At 44.6% G+C, this 20,106-nt stretch overlaps 1 protein-coding gene across 1 annotated transcript; it reads left to right on the forward strand.

Moving 5' to 3' along the window:
• The first annotated feature begins 10,141 nt into the window (after window positions 1-10,141).
• On the forward strand, window positions 10,142-19,344 carry Tat (tyrosine aminotransferase). Its single transcript, XM_051168750.1, has 12 exons — window positions 10,142-10,257; window positions 11,426-11,672; window positions 11,847-11,951; window positions 12,808-12,875; window positions 13,857-14,015; window positions 14,624-14,762; window positions 15,460-15,512; window positions 16,343-16,495; window positions 17,204-17,332; window positions 17,750-17,833; window positions 18,586-18,684; window positions 19,082-19,344. Exons 2-12 carry the CDS (start codon window positions 11,438-11,440, stop codon window positions 19,220-19,222), a joined length of 1,365 nt encoding a protein of 454 aa, XP_051024707.1. The 5' UTR covers window positions 10,142-10,257; window positions 11,426-11,437; the 3' UTR covers window positions 19,223-19,344.
• Window positions 19,345-20,106: the final 762 nt, after the last annotated feature.

Consider the following 20,106-nt stretch of genomic DNA (forward strand, 5'->3'; position numbering starts at 1 on the left):
ATAACACGAGAAAACAGAATGTAATACACTGGAAGAGGACAAAATAAACAAAAGGAAAAGAACACAAGGCACGAAAGACAGACACAGGCAGAGATCCACTAGCTTACACACTTAGGAACCCCACAGAAACACTAAACTAGAAGCCATTATATATATATATATATATATATATATATATATATATATATATATATATATATATATATACGCCAAGGACCTGTAAGGTAAAATGAGAGAAAATATAAATAATATAAAATAATAAGACGGACTATAAAATATAGCCCTGACATGATACTATGAGACTAGGAACCTCCAGTAGTGAGTGAGTTCACTTTCCCTCGGTGTCTATTGCTAGCCATGCAGCCAGCCGTTAAGAGTAGTTTGTTTCCCAAGTGAGACTCCCTTGGAGAAAACTAAGTTTTCATTTACAAGTGATTATCAGTGGGAGATGGCTTCTGGCTTAAAGATGGGCCGTGTGTCCGCTTCTCCTTTCAGCTCTAGGACCCCGGCTGGTGCAGACATGTGCAGGCCCAGTGCACACTGCCACAGTCTCTGAGGGTTAGTATGTGCATCGGTTATGTTGAATTAGAGGGCTTTGTTCCCTTGTGTCCTCCATCCCCTCTGGCTCTCACACTCTTTCTAGCTCTTCTTCCTCAGGGTAACTATAGCCCCGAGGGAAAGGATTTGATAGAGAAACCCCCTTTTAGGGCTGAATGTGCCAAGGTCTCTCTCTGCGTATTGTCTGGCTGTGGGTCTCCCGCATTTGTTCCCATCTGCTGTAGGAGCAAGCGTCTCTGATGACGGCTGGGCAAGGTTTTCATGGGTTTCCTTGGATCCTTACGTGGAAGCTCAGGGTACCAAGAGGAGGTCTGGTAGAGGAACTGGCCTGTGCTCAGAACACTCAGAATTACTCCTCTGACTCTCCTTGGTCAGCGCAGTCACAGGGAATTTATTTCCTGATAAATGCTCAGGATGAGGACTTGGAGTGCAGACCCACAGATAAAGGAACACTGAGTTCAACCTGGAGACAAATGGCTGAAGTAAGAGGCAGGGCTGTCATGGTTATGCAAACTGCAAAACAAATAAGGTGGTGTTGTTTGCTAAACTCCCTGAGCGAGGGAGCCAGAAGGCACCTCAGTCTGCAAACAGATGAAGATTTTATTTTGTTTTAAACTTTAGAACTCTGAAGGAGAAAGAATAACCATAAACTTTAAAAGCTAAGCGGCCCTTCTAACACACCCTTTTCCCCCCCCTACCCCCAGAGTTTCTCTGTGTAGCCCTGGCTGTCCTGACTCGCTTTGTAGACCAGGCTGGCTTTGAACTCACAGAGATCTGCCTGCCTCTGCCTTCCTAAGTGCTGGGAATATAGGTGTGAGCCACCAGGCCTGGCTTCCACCATTTCTTCTAACCATGAACAAAACACCAGATAAATCCTGACCATTTCTTCCATTTTTACTTTCCCTCTTTTTTTAATGTGCTATTTATTGCCAACTGGTGTGCACCTCGCAACTGTGTTTTATACAAAACACCATGTAAGACACAAAGGACATGGGAAGAGAATAAAGAATTGAGATCAGAGTGTATTGAGGATGTTAAAATACTATGCGCTTTTATGCAGCCAATAACCAAGTGACACTGGTGACGATTCCAGATGGAAAAATAGCAGCGTAATTAGTGAGGAGATGAAAAAGGCAGGTGGATGTTTTCTGCATGAGCTGCAGAGTCAGTTGGCTATTTTCTTTTATATTATTATTATTATTATTATTATTATTATTATTATTATTATTATTATTATTATTATTATTATTTTGTATGTGCTTTGCTTGAATCCATGTCTGTGTACTACCTGTGTGCAGTGCCTAAGGATGCCAGAAGAGGGCATCAGATCTCCTGGAGCTGGAGTTGCAGGTGGTCGTGGACTGTGTGGGTGCTATGAATTGAACCCTGGTCCTTAGGAAGATCAGCTAGCGCCCTGAGTCATCTCTCCAGCCCCAGTTCATTATTTTCTTTAGGTTTCCCTGGTTATCTCTTGCTTTGTGGTCTACTATTCTGCCTTCCATAGGGAGAAGAGACGCGAATCTCAGTCCACCCAACCCCCTAATGAGGAGTAGATTTCACTTTGAGGGGTGAGATCTGGAGCCATATTTTGAGGCTTGAAGTTCATCTACACTGATGGAGCTTAGTTTTGACGGGGTGAAGGCAGAGAATAAAAACTGTACTTTTGGGGACTGATGTGAGCTGAGGTGGCTCCTGTTGAGCCACCAGCACCTTGTTTGGGACAGCTGTCCAGTCTGCAGCACTAGAGGAAGGAGAGGGAACAGATTTAGAAAATGAAGGCCTCGAGGTCATAGTGACCACTAAAAAGCAGGCTAGCAAGAGGTTCATAGCCCTAGGACAATGTCTATTCAAATATCCCCAAAAGAGCCCCATAGAGCCGGGCGATGGTGGCCCACGCCATTAATCCCAGCACTTGGGAGGCAGAGTCAGGCAGATCGCTGTGAGTTCGAGGCCAGCCTGGTCTAGGATACAGAAAGCACACCTAGAACAATACACACGCTTCAAAAATGTTGATTATGGGCAGAAATGACTGATGCTGGTTGCCTCCTGGTGCTAGAATTAGTATTAAAAAGAACCTGTAAAGGTTTACTTGTTTTATCTTATGTGTATGAGAGCTTCGCCTGCATGCATGTGAGTGTACCCTGTGCATTCCTGGTGCTCTTTGAGGGTGTTAGATCCCCTGGAACACAGTTGGTTGTGAGCTAACTACATAGGTGTTGGAAACCAAATCTCTGCCCTCTGCAGGCACATCAAATAAATGCTCTTAACTGCTGAGCCATCTCTCCAGCTGTCCGGTGGTAGAATTATTTGAAAAATGGTTTTGTAGTTGGAGCAGTGACACACGCCTGTAATCCCAGCACTTGGGAGGCAGAGGCAGGTGGAACTCTGTGAGTTTGAGGCCAGCCTGGTCTACAAAGTGAGTCTTGTGGTAAAAGCGATGGCTTACACCTAGGAAAGGCTACTGGGAGTCATTTGGTTTTTTTATCTTAATATTAATTTTTATTTATTTATTAATTACCTTATCTGTTTAGTTTTGAAACACTCAGGCTGTAGGTTTGTTTGCTTTGTGTGTTTTTTGTTTTTCCAGTGTCAGGTCTTCACTGTGCCTGTTTGGTGTAATCTTCTGTGAGTGTCAAAGCTTTCTGGGCCTTGGCCCAAGGTCCAATTTATCAGGTGTCACGGAAGCTTCCTATATAGCTCCAGGTCCTCTCTCACACACACCCCTCCCCACCTGGTCTGCTTTCTATTGAGGAAAAACATTAGCTACCAAAGGCAGGTAGTACCAGAACTTGTTTGTTCTGCCCGCTTCCCTTCTGACCTCAGTACTGATGTTGGCTCCCCAAGCACCAATGAAGGTGTGCCCCTGGCGTTGACCTGATGATGCAGCTGCCCTGGCCCCCTTCGCATACCCCCTTTGCCCTGTAGTTTCTGCGTCAGCGCCAGTATTTGCAGGACCATTTGCCAAGCCCTGTGCTGCCTGCTGCTCTTTGATCTGTAAACCTGAAGCCAAGCCAGCCAGGCCTGAAAGCAGCTGTTCTGGTGCTTTGCAAATCACATCCTAAGCCAACTGCTCATCTAAGAAAAGAGGGAGTCATTTTCTACAGAGAGAGAGAGAGAGACAGAGACAGAGAGAGAGACACAGAGAGAGAGAGAGACAGAGAGACAGAGACAGAGAGAGAGAGACAGAGAGAGAGATGAGAGACAGGCACAGATGCTTCATAAAACACAGGGGTGAAGAAAATGGTAACAACGACCATCTCTGATTAAACGACTAGGGCAAAACCAACGGCCTTAATATCACCATTCCTGTCAATCATTTTGGGAAATTTGGACTGCATTAGAACAAACTGGGCGGTTGAAATTTTTTTCAAGAAATCAAGGTAGCCAAAATCTCTGCGGCTCTGTCTGTGAGTTTAGGGATCTGAGTGGGAGGGAGAGAATTTCCAAGTAGTGATTTGTTTTGCTTTGCTTTGTTTCATTAACAATAGAACATTCCCAGAACAGCTTGTAACTGATCACAAAGATAACAAAGCAATCAACAACGGTAGTGGCGGGGTCCCTCTCCCAAGCTAAAGCACATAATCTGATTCCTTGGACCACGCATGCTCCTTGCCCCCCAACGGGCACAGACGGCAGCTATAACACCATCCACAAGAGGCGCTAGACCGATGTTTACGTAGTAGCGTCTCTGCGCATGTGCAGTGCTTCCACCTTCACAGAGCGCTGGTCTACAACGTCCACTTTCTGCAATGGAGCTGAAAAAGTGCAGTGAGATTTAGAAGCACAAGGCTCACATAACCCTGGGCACAACAGAGCTCTAGTGACCAAAGGCACACTTCACCATAAGCTCCAATAAAAGCTACAGCAAGCCAAATGCTCAGGACACCCAACCGAGTCCTTCCTGGTGTGCCCACCTTGCCTCACTAAAAGTCTAGATCTTGCTCATTAAAATCTCGTTGGCCTTTCTGTTGGCCCCTGCCTCTTCTTTGCCTAGAGAAGCTGCCAACCTTAGTCACCTCATGCAAGAATCAAAGCACAGGTCTAATTCTCAAACAACAAAAATCTCTTTCCTTTATTTCCTGTAGTCATTGAAAGAGTAACATGTCAAAATGAAACCGCATGGAACAGAGTAACACAGGGGCTGCAGAGACGCCTGTCTGAAAGTACTGTTGTGTAAGCACGAAGACCTGAGTTCAAATCCCCAGAACCTACATAAAAGCTAGACATGGCAGTGCAGCGCCTGTATTCCCAACATTGTGAGAATAGAGACATGAGGATGCTTGGGACATATGCCCAGCCAATGTAGCTCAGTTGGTGGAATTTCAGGGTCAGTGAGTCACCCTGTCTCAAAAAGTAAAGAGGAAGGGCTACTGGTACAGATCAGTGGTACAGAGTTTACTTTGGTTCAATTCTCTATTAAAAAAAAAAAAAAGTAGATACCCAATGTCCCAATATCAACAAGAAAGTCCAGAAATTAGCCAGCACGGTGGTACTCAGGGAGGCAGAGGCAAATAGATCTCTGTGAGTTCAAAGCCAGCCTGATCTTGTCTACAAAATGAGTCCAGGACAGCCAAGGCTACACAGAGAGACCATGTCTCAAAAAACAAACAAACAAACAAAAACCAAAACAAAACAAAAAGAAGGAGGAGGAGGAGTGGAAGGAGGAGGAGATGAAAAGAAGGAACAAAAGAAAGACCTGAAACACCCTGCTAATTTATGAAAAATATAACCAACTCAAAGACAAGACTTGGTGACTCCCCAGGCTCAGATCCTGTTTGTTGGGAGACAAGTTCAGTCTACTCCGTCTAATTTGCAGTGATCAGTGTCTCCAGAGGTGTCGAACAATCTTCAGTTTTTTGGACCTTCCATCTCTAAGCACTTTCTAGACCTGGTATAGCCATCCTTTTCCCCTTCCAGTGAGGCAGGCAGATATGTCCTCATCTGTCTAATGGAAAAACAGATGCACCAGGCAAAGGCAGGCATCTAATCATATAATAATAATAATAATAACAATAACAACAATAATCATCATCATCATCATAATAATAAAATAACTTTAGTGCCAGAAGCCCTGAGCCTTCAATTCAATCACTAGGGATGATCTGCTTGGAAGGGAGAAAGTATAAGTTGGTACATGGCCCAGCTGACAAAGTCCCTGTCACTGACAAGCATGAGGACCTAGAAAGCCAGGAATGTCAACACTGAAAAGTTGAAATAAAATCACAACTATTTCTGCCTGACTTCTCTTTGTTTATTTGAGACAGAGTCTCACTATGTAGGCCTGGCTGTCCGGGAACTCGCTCTGTAGACCAGGCTGGCCTCAAACCTACAAAGATCTGCCTGCCTCTGCCTCCTGAGTGCTGGCATTAAAGGTGTGCGTGGCCACCCCCGGCTTCTTTTACTACTTTTTAAGGTGTAAGATTCGACACTTTCGGTTAGCACACTCATCGTCTTCTACAACCATCACCAGCATCTAATTCCAGGACATCTTAACACCTGGAAGAAAATGCGAGCCACTGAGTGACGCACTTTCTTCATCTCTCCCCAGCTGCCTTTTTGCCCACGAGGATTTGCCTGCTTCCAGCTTCTCTAGTTAACAGCCGTGAAGTAGATGGCATGGCATGTGACATCACCAAGTGCTTCCCAGATTTGTCCATGGAGAACCATGCCACAGTTCTCCATTCTCTTCTAAGGCCAAATAACATTCTACAAAACCAGAATAGTAAATGTTGCCCATCCCCTAAGTGAGAATGGCGCCACAGACACTCGCACACCACCTTCTGTGGGGATGTCTCATTTTAATTTCTCGGGTAAACACCTTGAAATAGCAATACTGAGTCACTGTTAATGTATGGTACTTCCATGTTACATGGTTATATCCTGAATATCTCCCACGTTATAAAAACACAGTACAGGAAAATATCAGGATTTATTGAGTAATTTTCTACTGTTATACATAACATGGAGTCTAGTTTTTATCATTACAGGTAAAACTGCCAAGCAAAACCATAAATGTTAATATATATTTTATTATATCCTTGGGATCAATTTCTAGGTTGACGTACTGTAGTAAAAAAAGACAGATTTTTTTCTTCTACTTTTTAAATAATGTTTAATATATCCTTGTATAATGCAAATAGGCATGTTCGTAACTGAATCCTGCCAGATACACATCAGTAGGCACAGCTCTCAGGAGGCCGAGACCACAGCATCTGAAGCCTCAGGCCAGCCTGAGCGACTTGGTGTGAGTCTGTCTCGAGAAATAAAACAGACATAAAGTGGACCCGGGCTACCTTCCCCTCTCACAATCCCATTCCATCAAGATAAGCACTTTCAGCCATTTCCTGTGTATTCTTAAACTTGTTTCCCATGTTTATACAATATGTATATAGTTGGTTTAGGCTTGCTAGTGTGTGTGTGTGTGTGTGTGATGGAATACACACACACACACACACACACACAGTTGTTTTCATAGTTGCACAGTGTCTTATAGTAGCAGGTAGTCATAGTTGACTTTTGATTCTTGAAATGTGACTGGTCTGAAATGAGATGCATTGTTGCCATGAAATAGACATCATGGGCTATAGAGATGGGTCAGGGTTTAGAGCACTGGGTCCATTCCCCAGCCACAAAGACCTGGGTTCATTTCCCAGCAGCCACATGGCAGTTCACAGCTGTCTGTAACTCCAGTTCCAAGGAATCTGACACCCTCACACCAATGCACATCAAATAAAATAATTCTTAAATAGGCATCATGCTGTAAAGACTCAGCGTTAAGAATGCCAGCTGCCTCGTTAATTTTATACTGACTGCATATTTAAAGATTCTTTGACATTTTGAATAAAGCGATTAAAAACTAATTTCAAAGCCTGCAGAGACCACCCAGCTGGTAAAAATCACTTGCTGCACAAAAGCGTGACAACCCAGGTTCCATCCTCAAGAGACCGCCGTGGAAGGAGAGAACCGACTGCCGAGCACAACACAATCATAATAGTAGTAGTGGTAGTAACGATGATTTTTAATAATTTTATTGGAGGTGCCAAAATGCCTCAGCAATTAAGAGCACTTCTGCCCTTCCAAAAGACCTGGGTTCGGTTCCCAGCATCCACATGGTGACTCATGACCATTCACACCTCCACTTCCAGAGGACCCAACCCCCTCTTCTGACCTCCGTGGGAACCAGACACACCCGGGCTGCACGATCATACATATAGGCAAAATACCCATAAACAAAAATCAAATAAATAAGTCTTCTTTAAAAGGCTTTATTTATTTATTTGGTTTTGGTTTTCAAGACAGGGTTTCTCTGTGTAGCCTTGGCCATCCTGGACTCACTTTGTAGACCAGGCTGGCCTCGAACTCACAGCGATCCGCCTGCCTCTGCCTCCCGAGCGCTGGGATTAAAGGCGTGCGCCACCACCGCCTGGCTCTCTATGACTGTTTTTAATCTTAATATGTTGTTAGAACGTTTTCCTAGTATCATACAAAGAGACCAATTTTACTCTTTTTTTTTTTTTTTTTTTTTTTTTGAGACAGGGTCTGTCTACATAGCCTAGGCTGACCTTGGAACCCCAAGCCTCCCGCCTCAGCTTCCCAAATCCTGCGATTGCAGGGGCAACCACATCACCCAGAAACCTCCCTTTTGACGGCTGCACAGTACTTGTTTGTTTTATTCTTGTTGGACCTGGGGAAACTTTCAGATTCTCTATTGCAAATAGAACAGACAGAACATCCTGTACAACGGAGATTGTACAGTTTATGTTTCCTGTTATTTATGAGATGGTTCTCTAGAAGCAGGAATACAGTCCAGAGGCTGACAGCTTTCCCGTGATGGACAGAAGAGACTTCAAGGGTCCTCTGGGGACTCTGGTCCAACTCCCACTCCGGTGCACACAAACAGGCTGTCACCTTGGCCACTGTCCTTACCTTGTCCCATGGGCAGTTCTCCCTGGGGCACTGGAGTTAGCTCGCATTTGCTTTATAGTTCTCAGTGCCTTGTTTGGCCCCTACAGCGTTCCCTTTACATCTTAGGAACTCAGATATGTGTTTTACTTTCAGAAACTGAAGATTTTGTAGGCTATCCTTCTCAGTATGTCCAGAAATGGGTGTCTCTCAGTAATTTTATTTGTTTGTTTTTTGAGACAGGGTTTCTCTGTGTAGTCTTGGATGTCTTAGACTCACTTTGTAGACCAGGCTGGCCTTGAACTCACAGAGATCTGCCTGCCTCTGCCTCCCTGAAAGTTGAGATTACAGTCGTGTGCCACCTCGCCCAGATAAATTGTTTTTTTAAAGCATAGTCTCACTATGTTTCCCTGGCTGGCCTGCAACTTGCCTTGAACTCAGAGATCTATCTGCCCCTGCCTCCCAAATGCTGGGATTAAAGGCATGTGCAGCCACCACACCTGCCTTTCCTTACCCATTTTAAAAGCTGCTTTGGCGCCTTGCAGTGGTGGACGTCTTTAATCCCAGCACTCAGAAGGCAGAGGCAGGGGGATTGCACTACAAAGCGAGTCCAGGACAGCCAAGGCTACACAGAGAAATCCTGTCTCGGAGAGGGGGGGGCGGGGGGGGGGAAGCTGCTTTGCCTTGTACTAAATGTCTGCATATTCCTGAATCTGTTTATGGTATGCTCTATTTTGGAATCTTCTATACTAGAATATTCATTTTTAAACAGTTCTGTTTTATTCTTAGATATCTCAAGTACCACAAGCTGGCCTCCAACTCACCATCCTCTTTGTCTCCGCCTCTCAGATGCTGGGATGACAAGTGTGAGCCACCACACCCTGACCTTACAGCTCTTTAGATACATCATTGTTTTATTTTCAGAAGGATTAATTACCTTATTATTCAGGGGTTTGAAAGCCTTTGGGAATTGTGTTCTAACGTAAACTACTCCATAGTATGCTAAGTAAAGGGAAGTAAGGCATAGGAAAAAGTAATGACAACGGTGATGATGATGATGATAAAAAATACATATTGTCAAACAAGCTGGAGAGCATGATTCTACATGAGCTTTGAAAATGTATTAATTTATGTATTCGTAAATCTCTGATTTCTATTTATTTATCCATATATTTATCTATTTTGGTGAATTGATGGAAATTTTTTGGGGGGGGGAGTTTGGTTTTACTTGGCGTATTGTTGCTTTTTTTTTTTTTTTTTTTTTTTTTTTGAGATCACAGTTGTCTATAGCAAATCGCACTTATGGTAGATGAGTATTCAACCAAGCCCTTATTGCCTATGTCCAGGAGCGAGAATAAAGTGTACAAAGAAAGGGGTGCCGGAAGGGCCCTCGTTTTAAATGTATTTCTGTATTGTTAATACAATAGTTTTCATAACAAAAAAAGGACAGTAAAGTTATTCACTGTTATCCTAACTACCCTCCACTGTATTATTAAACATCCCAGAAAGAGTTAACGCAGAGAATTCCAGATGCTTGAGGTGAGGACAAATCCCAGATTGGATGGTGGCCCAGGGTTAGGGTGAGAAACAAGAGAGTGTATGTGTGGGAGGTCCAGGGGCGGGCTTAGTTCTCACTCTCAACCAATAGCATAAGGGCTTCAGCCCCAACGCCCATTGGCTGAAACTATTTCAAGGGTCAGGATTGTACCTAAACTCCTCATCACTGGGCTTGGTGGAGGAGTGCTCTGGAGCTTAGAGGTCTGAGTGCTTGGAGACTGCTTTGCCTGGACGTGGAAGGTAACGCCCAAGGCGCTCTAGTCTGTCATGGAGATTGAGATGTTCTTGACTTTCTTCCTGATACTCTTGACTTTTTTCTGCCTAGGGCTGATATGCTTATCTGAGATGGTTTACTTCAACTGGCATCAATATTCATGCCTCTCTCTGTCTTTGTCTCTGTCTCTCCCCTTCTCCCCTTCTCCCCCTCCTTAATGTGGGCCCTGCCATTGCTAGGCAAGTGCCCCACTAGTTTTATAAAGTTTTTGAGACATGGCCTTGCTAAGCTGCCCAGGCTGAAGTCCTGGGAAGTTATCTTCTTAGGGGGTCTCTCTGTGGACAGATGGTAACCCACATGCTTTGATGAATACTTTTCTGTCTTCTTTTCTTAGTTTGACTTAAAGCATAGGGATACAAATTGCAGATAGAGAATCCCACTTATACATAGCTGGGGAGATGGCTCTGTAGGAAAAGCGCTTGTCACCCCCGAGGTGTGAGGATTTAGTTCAGATCTCTAGGACCCATGAAAAGACAAATGTGGAAGTGTGCATCTGTAATCCCAGAACCCTCATCGAGATGAGGCAAAGATCCCATCCCAGACAAAGTGGAGGAAGGTGAGGACTGACACCCGAGGTTGTCCTCTGACTCCACACATTTGTAGTGGACCATGCTAGCCCACACAGGAACATGTGCATGCACATAAAAGGAGAGAGAGAGAGAGAGAGAGAGAGAGAGAGAGAGAGAGAGAGAGAGGAGAGAAAGGGAGATCCCACTTGTAATAGATAAATGTTCAATTAAATGCTTCCTACTAATTTTGTAAAGATGGGTTGTTTACTTTTCATCTCCACAAGATATTCTTTTTGTTTTGTTTTTTGAGACAGGGTTTCTCTGAGTAGCTTTGGATGTCCTGGAACTCACTCTGTGGACCAGGCTGGCCTTGAACTCACAGAGATCCACTTGCCTCTCCCTTCTGAGTACTGAGATTACAGGCAAGTGCCAACACTGCCTGGCCCTTCCACGAGACATTCTTAAACCCCCAAATTCTTAGCAAAGCCACCTTACAAGTGACAGTATATAAAGGAGTTAGAAAGATGCATGTGTGCAGTCCCTCCTGCTTAGGTCCAAACGAAGCTCCCTAACCCAAAGTGCACTATTTCAGTCATCACAGGGACATGTTTTTTCACCTCTGTAGGCTTTGTGAGCCATGGACTCCTACGTGATTCAAACGAATGACAACGATAGCCGGCCTTCAGTTCTGGATGTGCATGTCAATATTGGTGGGAGAAGCTCGGTGCAGGGAAAAATGAAAGGCAGGAAGGCGAGATGGAATGTGAGGCCCTCTGACATGTCCAATAAAACTTTTAATCCCATCCGAGCCATCGTGGACAACATGAAGGTGAAGCCGAATCCAAACAAAACTGTGATTTCTCTATCAATTGGTGAGTTTGGGCCATTTGGTGGCATTCCCCTCCCCCTCCCCCCTGCTAAGCCCCCCTGACCTTCCCCCCCCCCCCCCACGGCTTGGGCTGGCTGGAGGGGATGAAAGAAGGTAAGACCTGAAAGTGGGGAGGTAAACTCTCAGTGGCTCTTTTGCTTTTCTTGTCCATGAACAGGGGACCCTACTGTGTTTGGAAATCTGCCTACAGACCCTGAGGTTACCCAAGCCATGAAAGATGCCCTGGACTCAGGGAAATACAACGGCTATGCCCCATCCATTGGTAAGCTTGCCCAGAGATGACCCTGAGGGCCTTTTTCTACAGTGCTTTTTTTCTTGTTTTGTTCTGGTTTTATCATTGCTACATAGCCTCAAACTAGTAATCCTCCTGCCTTAGACTTTTCAGAGCTGGGTTATAGGCATGTGCTATCATGCTTGGTTTTTAATGTGTATTTTAATTAAATGTTCGTGTGTGTGTGTGTGTGTGTGTGTGTGTGTGAGAGAGAGAGAGAGAGAGAGAGAGAGAGAGAGAGAGAGAGAGAGAGAGGAAGAGAGAGAGACATGGACGGACGGACAGACAGACAGACAGACAGATGGACACATGCATTCACACACACACACACACACACACATACAGGGGTGGGTGGGAGGGGGAGGAAGTGAGAGTGCCAGGGTGTGTGGCCATGGTCTGTGTATGGCAGTCAGAGGACAACTGTGAGAACTGGCTTTCTCTTTTCATCATGTGTGTCTTGAGGAAACTAGCAACATGAAAATAAAGCCATGAAATTACTCATTTGACCAAAATCTTTAGCTCTTTAGGAGAGATATTATTATTATTATTATTATTATTATTATTATTATTATTATTATTATTATTATTATTATTGACAGAGTTTCTCTGTGTAGCCCTGGCTGTCCTAGAACTTGCTCTGTAAACCAGGTTGGCCTCAAACCCAGAGATCCACTTGCCTCTGCCTCCTGAGTGCTGGAATTAAAGGCGTACATCACTGCTGCCTGGCTGTATCTTTTAAATTAAAGGAGATGAAATAAATTTGTGTCCCTGCTAGCTTATCTTCTGGAAGGCAATTTTTAAAACATTAATTATAATAGGTTTGAAACTTTTCCCTGTCTTGCCTCAGGTTACCTCTCCAGTCGGGAGGAGGTCGCTTCCTACTACCACTGCCCCGAGGCTCCGCTGGAAGCTAAGGTGAGCCAGGGTACCAGCTCAGAGGCCACTGAGGGCAAGCATACTCCTCACTGCTGTCCCACAGGGAGTGATGGTTTGAGGGGAGCTTTAGCAAGCTGAGGACTTTTGACACAGTTGGGGCCACCGATCAGTAATTGTGATTAAAGTCACTACAGTGTAAGAGACATCACATATGGACTGTTGCCACAGAGTCTCAAAGGAACCCCAAATTCATTCTGGATTTGATTTTCTTCAAAAGATAGTTGGGAAACTATTCACAAATAGTAAATCATTTAATTTAAAAGAATTTATGAGCAGGGCGTGTTTATGTATGTATCTTCACTCACTTTAGGGCACTGAGACAGAAGGCTAGGGGTCTCATGGCATACTGAATTGGTAGCAGTGCCAGCCTTAGACTCTGCCCTTCCCTCTTATTTTCTACCTCTAATCTAAGAGGTGTCCCTTGTTTGTGTTCAGAGAAAAGTCAGCCTTCAAATCTCTGGTCAAAAGTAAATAAATAACTTGGTGAAAAGTAGTTCAAGGTCAATCGAAGATCTCCCTTCGAGAGCTGGTTGAATCGTAGCCAGCTTGTCCTTCTTAAAAATGATTTGCTTATGTTTTTAAAGTAGCCATCACTTTCAACAACATTTGATATAGATGGTAGTTAGTAGAGAGACAGACTCATACATAGTTGGTAAATAGATGATAGATAAATAGATAAATACAGATAGATGATAGGTAGATAAATAGATACAGATGATAGATTGGTAGATGAAATAGATATAAGTAGATGATAGATAATAGAGCTATCCAGATATAGATGATAGATGGATAGATAGACGGATAGATGGATAGATAGATGGATAAACTAGGCTTAGTTAGGGCTCAGCACAACCCTTCCAATTTCCTAGGGACTTACTAGAGTTTAAAGTTCATTATTGCTTCCAACTCACACAAGTTGTGTGAGCTCTCTCCCAAGTCTGCCCTTTGCCCTCTTTACAGGACGTCATTCTAACAAGCGGCTGCAGCCAGGCCATTGAGCTTTGTCTAGCTGTGTTGGCCAATCCTGGACAAAACATCCTCATCCCGAGGCCCGGCTTTTCCCTCTACAGGACTTTGGCTGAATCTATGGGAATTGAAGTCAAGCTCTACAGTCTACTGGTAATTGTATTTCAATTAAAAAAAATTTTTTTAATGTTTATTTTATCTTATATGTATGGGCCTTTAGTCTGCATACCACATGTGTGCCTGCCAGAAGAGGATGATAAAGCCCCTGGAGCAAGAGTGACAGGTGGTTGTGGCCATCGTGTGGGTGCTGGGAACTGAACTTGGCTCCTTTGTAAGAACAGCAAGTGCTCTTATAACCCCGGAGCCATCTCTCTGGGCCTTGACTTTTAATTTTTGGCCCAAGTGCTCACTTACTAACCTGTAAAAAAGAAACGATCTTTGTCATACAGAGAATGGTCGGCAGGTGGGAGGTTCAAGCCAAAGGCAGATTTTATTCTTTAAAAAAGATATATTTAATTTATTTTGTGTGTGTGATTAGGACAGTGAGTTTGGTGTGTGCATGCAGTGGCACACGTGTGGGGGTCAAGGACAAATTTCAATTCTCTCCTTCCACCCTGTGGGACCCGGGGATGGAACTCTCAGATCGCCTGGCTTGAAGGCGCCTGATCCTTTACCTTATTTTTTTTACACTAACTCTTTGGGCTGAGTAGTCCCCTAAACTGTTCAGAAATGTCATAGCCTCACCTTTTCTGCTTTCTCAGCCGGAGAAGTCTTGGGAAATTGATCTAAAACAACTGGAATCGCTGATCGATGATAAAACAGCTTGCCTCGTTGTCAACAACCCGTCAAATCCCTGTGGCTCGGTGTTCAGTAAGAGGCACCTTCAGAAGATTTTGGCAGGTGAGTGCCCAAGATAATACACCCACTTCTCCCCACTCCCTCCCTCCAGGCCACCTCCTCCTCCCAGAGGAGGGAGGAGGTGAGCGCAGAATCCTTTAGCTGCTCCCTGAGTGGCAGAGTGTGTCCCTAAGTCCCGAGGCTGGATGGAGATGGAGAAACGCCAGCAGCATCTCTAGTCAATGACGTATCATGGACCCCCCGAACTTTTCTAAAAGAGGAGGTGGAATGAGAAGTGCAGGCTGCATATTCCTAATCCAAAACCAGCAAGCAGTCCATCTCAGTGCATTTTGTATTTCAGATTAGAAATGTTCAAATGGCAAGACTGTATGTATAAAGGTCCCCAAATCTGCCTCTTTAAAGCCCCTCTAACAAACAAACAACCCCTCAAAAAGAATAACAATAAAACACCCCAATCTGAAATACTCCCGAACCCAGGCATTTTGGCTGAGAGGTATCTCTCAGCTCTGCTTGCCTTTCGCCTCTGCCAGCCTGTGGAAGAGAGTTTGAGATGTGTGGTTAAATGGCACATGCAGGCCAGACACCCTAGAAGAACTTCAGGAGTATTGAGTTCCCAAGAGGGTGATGAGACCCACGAGCATCGAATGCAGAGGCCAGAGGTCTAGGTGTGAAGGAAGAGAGGTAACCCAAATGGAAAAGGATTCCAGCATGGTTTTGTTATTGTTGTTGTTGTTTTTAGTGGCTGAGCGGCAATGTGTCCCCATCTTAGCCGATGAGATCTATGGTGACATGGTAAGTCTGGATTGGGTTACATCACAATAGGAGTCTCAGTCCCACATTGTTTTGTGGGACGTAGAGAGCTGGCTAATGGGATGGTGGGAAGCAATTGGTCATTCCGTACAGTCCTCTCCACAAGTGCACAGCCTTGGGTTTATTTATTTCATCAAAGAGCTGGGAAAACCCAAAAGTTCTTGGAATTTACTTGAACGTAGAAGCCAAGGACATGGGATATAAATGTGTTTGTAGATTTCTTATTTATGACTCTTACGGATGTGGAGGTGGTGGGGTAGGCGGGTGTCCTGAAGACGTAGCTCAGTGGTTGAGTGCACGCACACCTAGCTAGCATGCTCAGGTCTGGGTCCTATTCTTGGCATCAGATTTTTTTTTTTTTTTTTTAAAGTGCAAGAGAAGAGGAAGGACTGTTGATATTGCTGATGGGGAAGCATTATTCTAGACTTCTTTAGGAATATTACACAGGGCGAATGTGCTGTGTAGCCTTTTAAACTCTCTGAAAGTCTGAGCTCTGCAACATACCTGGGCCCAGGAGTTAGTGTTAGACATTGGATTGTGGGCCTACAATAATTACCTATTGTGGATTTCTAGCAGTTGTACATGCTAGTGGACCGATGTCACTCCTCCTTTTAGACTTCCTTTAATCCAGACCACACACCAAATTAAATGTCTTTGGATAAGTTTCCCCAAACTGAGTGGGATCCAGTTGTCCCTGAGGGTGGGAAGGAGCCTGTCAATCTGTTATCCTGTGCGTCAACATCTAAGATAAGGGATAGGAGGGAGGCCTGGAACCCCAGAGGAAAGCATTCACGAACACTTTGTTTCCTCAGGTGTTTTCAGATCACAAATATGAACCACTGGCCACCCTCAGCACCAGTGTCCCCATCCTGTCCTGTGGTGGGCTGGCTAAACGCTGGCTGGTTCCTGGCTGGAGGCTGGGCTGGATTCTCATCCATGATCGGAGAGACATTTTTGGTAATGAGGTGAGAGCACTATGGTAATGAGGTGAGAGCACTATGGTAATGAGATGAGAGCACTATGGTAATGAGGTGAGAGCACTATGGTAATGAGGTGAGAGCACTATAGTAGTGAGGTGAGAGCCCTATGGTAATGACATGAGAGCCCTATGGTAATGAGGTGAGAGCACTATGGTGAAGTGGTGGGAATAACTTAATGTACATATTGAGTTTGAATGCTCGTGTTGCGGAGGGAGGGTCTCCTCCCATGACTGTGTTGTTTGTGCTGCCTGGAAACAGGATGGGTGAAGACGTAGATAAATATCCCTCATGCAAGCCTGGTTTTCTCATATTTGGGTGTCTGGGTCTATGAAGAGGTGCCTTCATGCTCCTCTTGCCCCCGACTCCAGTTTTAAGGCTATGAAAAGGCAAGCAACCACAGTAACGACAGCACTATTACTCAGGTTTTATGAACCCCATTTGTATTTTATCCTTATAACACTCTAAATTTACAGTCCAGAAAAACAGGGTGCAGAGAAGTTATGTCCTCTGCCCATAGTTACACACAGACTTGTGACAGAGAAGGAAGAGCTGCCGACCCAGGCAGTCTAGTGTACGAGGGTCACTAGATGCCATCTTTCCTGAGGTTAAAAGCCTGACAGAAAGATCAGAATAGAGTCACAGCAAAGGGATGCTTAAGAAAAGCTGGCTAATTTCTTTCCTGGGGAATTCTAGATCCGAGACGGGCTGGTGAAGCTGAGTCAGCGCATCCTTGGGCCGTGCACCATTGTCCAAGGAGCTCTGAAGAGCATCCTTCAGCGCACCCCTCAAGAGTTCTACCACGACACTTTAAGCTTTCTTAAGGTAAAGGGCAGAGTGTAGCCTCTTATTTGAGGACTTTGGGAGTCAAAGAACACATCAGCGGAATTAGGAAAATGTTGTCCAGCATTTCTGCTGTGCATTTCTGACATGGGGCTTCCAAATCAGGAGGGGGCATCAGTGTGACTCTTCAGAGGCACAGCCCTCTCACGTCTTGTAACCCATTCTGTCTTGCTAAGAACTTCAAGTGATGGGGTGTTATTCTTGTTGGCTCTTTGTGCTATAATATTAAGCCTAGGTTTGTGGCCTTCAATGAAGGCTCTATCTTCAATGATGTTCTTCTTTCTTTCAAAAAAAAAAAAAAAGACTTTATTACATAACATATTACATATAAAAATCATGGGTTTTTTTCCCCTTAAAATTTGATTCTTAATTTTCTTTTTCTCTCTGCCTCTCCTGTAGTCCAACGCGGACCTCTGCTATGGGGCATTGGCTGCTGTTCCTGGGCTCCAGCCAGTTCGCCCTTCTGGATCCATGTACCTTATGGTAAGTAAGAGAGTGTGTGTGTGTGTGTGTGTGTGTGTGTGTGTGTGTAAATGTGATAAATCACAGGAGACTGGCTTGGCAGGATCGTCATGGGTAGTCATGCAGGGTATATCTCCAACCACAAAGACAAGTTAGGTACTAGTTCCTGTCACCTGAGAAACTGTCTTGTTACGAATGGTCCCCATGCTTTGATTTCACCTGTCTTCACAACAGTCTCTCCACAGCATAATTCTTCAGTACAGTCACTCATCTCATGTGTAGATACAGGGGTGTGCTTTGTGAGTCGTGAGTGAGAGTGATGTTGGTTCCTTCGGGTATAGGTGACCACATAGGGATTTTGTTTGTCTTCAGTGTCACCATTGTCATTTGTGACCCAGGGATGCTAAGTGTCCTGGCAATGGGTGGGATAGAACTCATGAAGTAAAAAAAAAATAATAATAAAATTATACATATATGTGTGTGTGTGTAATAACCTAGTCCTAATGTTAACTAAACCTCTTTTGAGAAGAGAAAAATTCTATCCCTTTTCCTATCTTCATTTATCAACATCCAGGAAGGAACCCTTCAATAATCTAAAATATGAATATAAGCAGGCCTTCTCTCTTTCTGTACCAAGTTCCCGAGTTCCCCAGTGTTGGTGTTCTTAGTTCCCAGGCAGCTTTCAAGGAGTCCCTGCCCTCATTTCTGGCATCGGGAACTGGTCTGTATTCCTCTAGTGACACGCTGGCCTCTCTCTTTTATTGTTGTTTCAGGTTGGAATTGAGATCGAACATTTCCCAGAGTTTAAGAACGATGTGGAGTTCACAGAGAGGTTAATTGCGGAGCAGTCTGTCCACTGCCTCCCGGCAACGGTGAGTGCTGGTGTCTCTGGCCATTCCCAATGTCTCGTGGAGATCCCAGAGTTCATCCTGAGTGGTGTTTTAGCCTGTTTGCTCCCACACCAACTATTCTCATTTGAAGAGATTCCAACTGGAGTGTTTTATGGCTTCTACCTAATATTGGTTTCCCTTCCGTCATTACCCCTCTGTAACAGGAAGAAAAGCTGGGAACGCTCACTGTGGGTGGGAGGAAAAGTATCTATTTTAATATGAATTAACTCAGTTGGCTCAGTTCACTCCCGGGGAGTGAAATGACACCCCTGTTGCAATGGCATTACCCTGTCTTGCAAACTGGAGGCCTGGCTATGTTAAGGTGAACCAGCATCAGATTCGGAGATAACAAGTCCTTGTGTGTTTTTTTTTTCTTCAGTGTTTTGAGTACCCAAATTTCTTCCGAGTTGTCATCACAGTCCCTGAGGTGATGATGCTGGAGGCTTGTGGCCGGATCCAGGAGTTCTGTGAGCAGCACTACCACTGTGCCGAAGGCAGCCAGGAGGAGTGTGACAAATAGGCCCTCACTCTTCTGAAGACATGCACCATCCAAGGAGGACCAGACTGGGCTGCTCCTCCTCAGGGGGGCAGATGTGCCTCCTGGGAGAGGGACCTCAAAGCCTCACATAAAGAATTGAGGATCATTTCTTCTCCCCCAACCCCCCCAGTGATAAGCAACACACACCCATAAACCCAGGTTCTCCCCTCCCTCCGCTCCGCTCCGCTGGAGAGACTCATGATTCCGTTAGCCCCACCTACACACACATACACACACACACATACACACACACACACACGCACACACGCACACATACCATAGAACATCTTTATTCTGAAAGAGCGAGGAGAACAGTTTACCAGAAAGAAGCTGGGACAAGAAAAGTGAGAGCTCAGGATGAGAACAACGGAAGACAGAGGATGGCTCCCACCCTCATTCCTTCCTGCTGTAGGAAGAGATCCTCTCCAGTCAGGGCCAAACTCGCCTCTGCTGCTGCTTCTCCTCAGGCACACCTCACTCTTTGTGGGAAGAAGCTAAGGACGTGTGAATTTGGTTAATTATATTCCAAGCAAATGAGGAAACTTGCTATTTAAAGGATCCTTGACAATTTTTGTGTGTGTGTGTAAAGAATTATCTTGCTGTGCAAATAAATACCAGCTTCCTAAACTGACCAGCTTCCTAACTGACCAGCTTCCTAACTGATTAGGTTCACTTGCATCAGGTTTTCTTTAAACAGGAACACACCTCATTGAAGGAGAAACAGGGACTGGCAGGCCTTTGCAGAGACACCGCTGCGGATAGGCCAGCTTCCTTCTCCTAGCCTCTTCCTGTAGAATCATTGCCTCTTTTGCTGTCATGTGAATATTGATTTATTTTAATATTTGTTATATTATCTTTTCATATAT

This window comes from Acomys russatus, chromosome 26, assembly GCF_903995435.1.
Source record: "Acomys russatus chromosome 26, mAcoRus1.1, whole genome shotgun sequence".
NCBI classification, from domain to species: domain Eukaryota; kingdom Metazoa; phylum Chordata; class Mammalia; order Rodentia; family Muridae; genus Acomys; species Acomys russatus.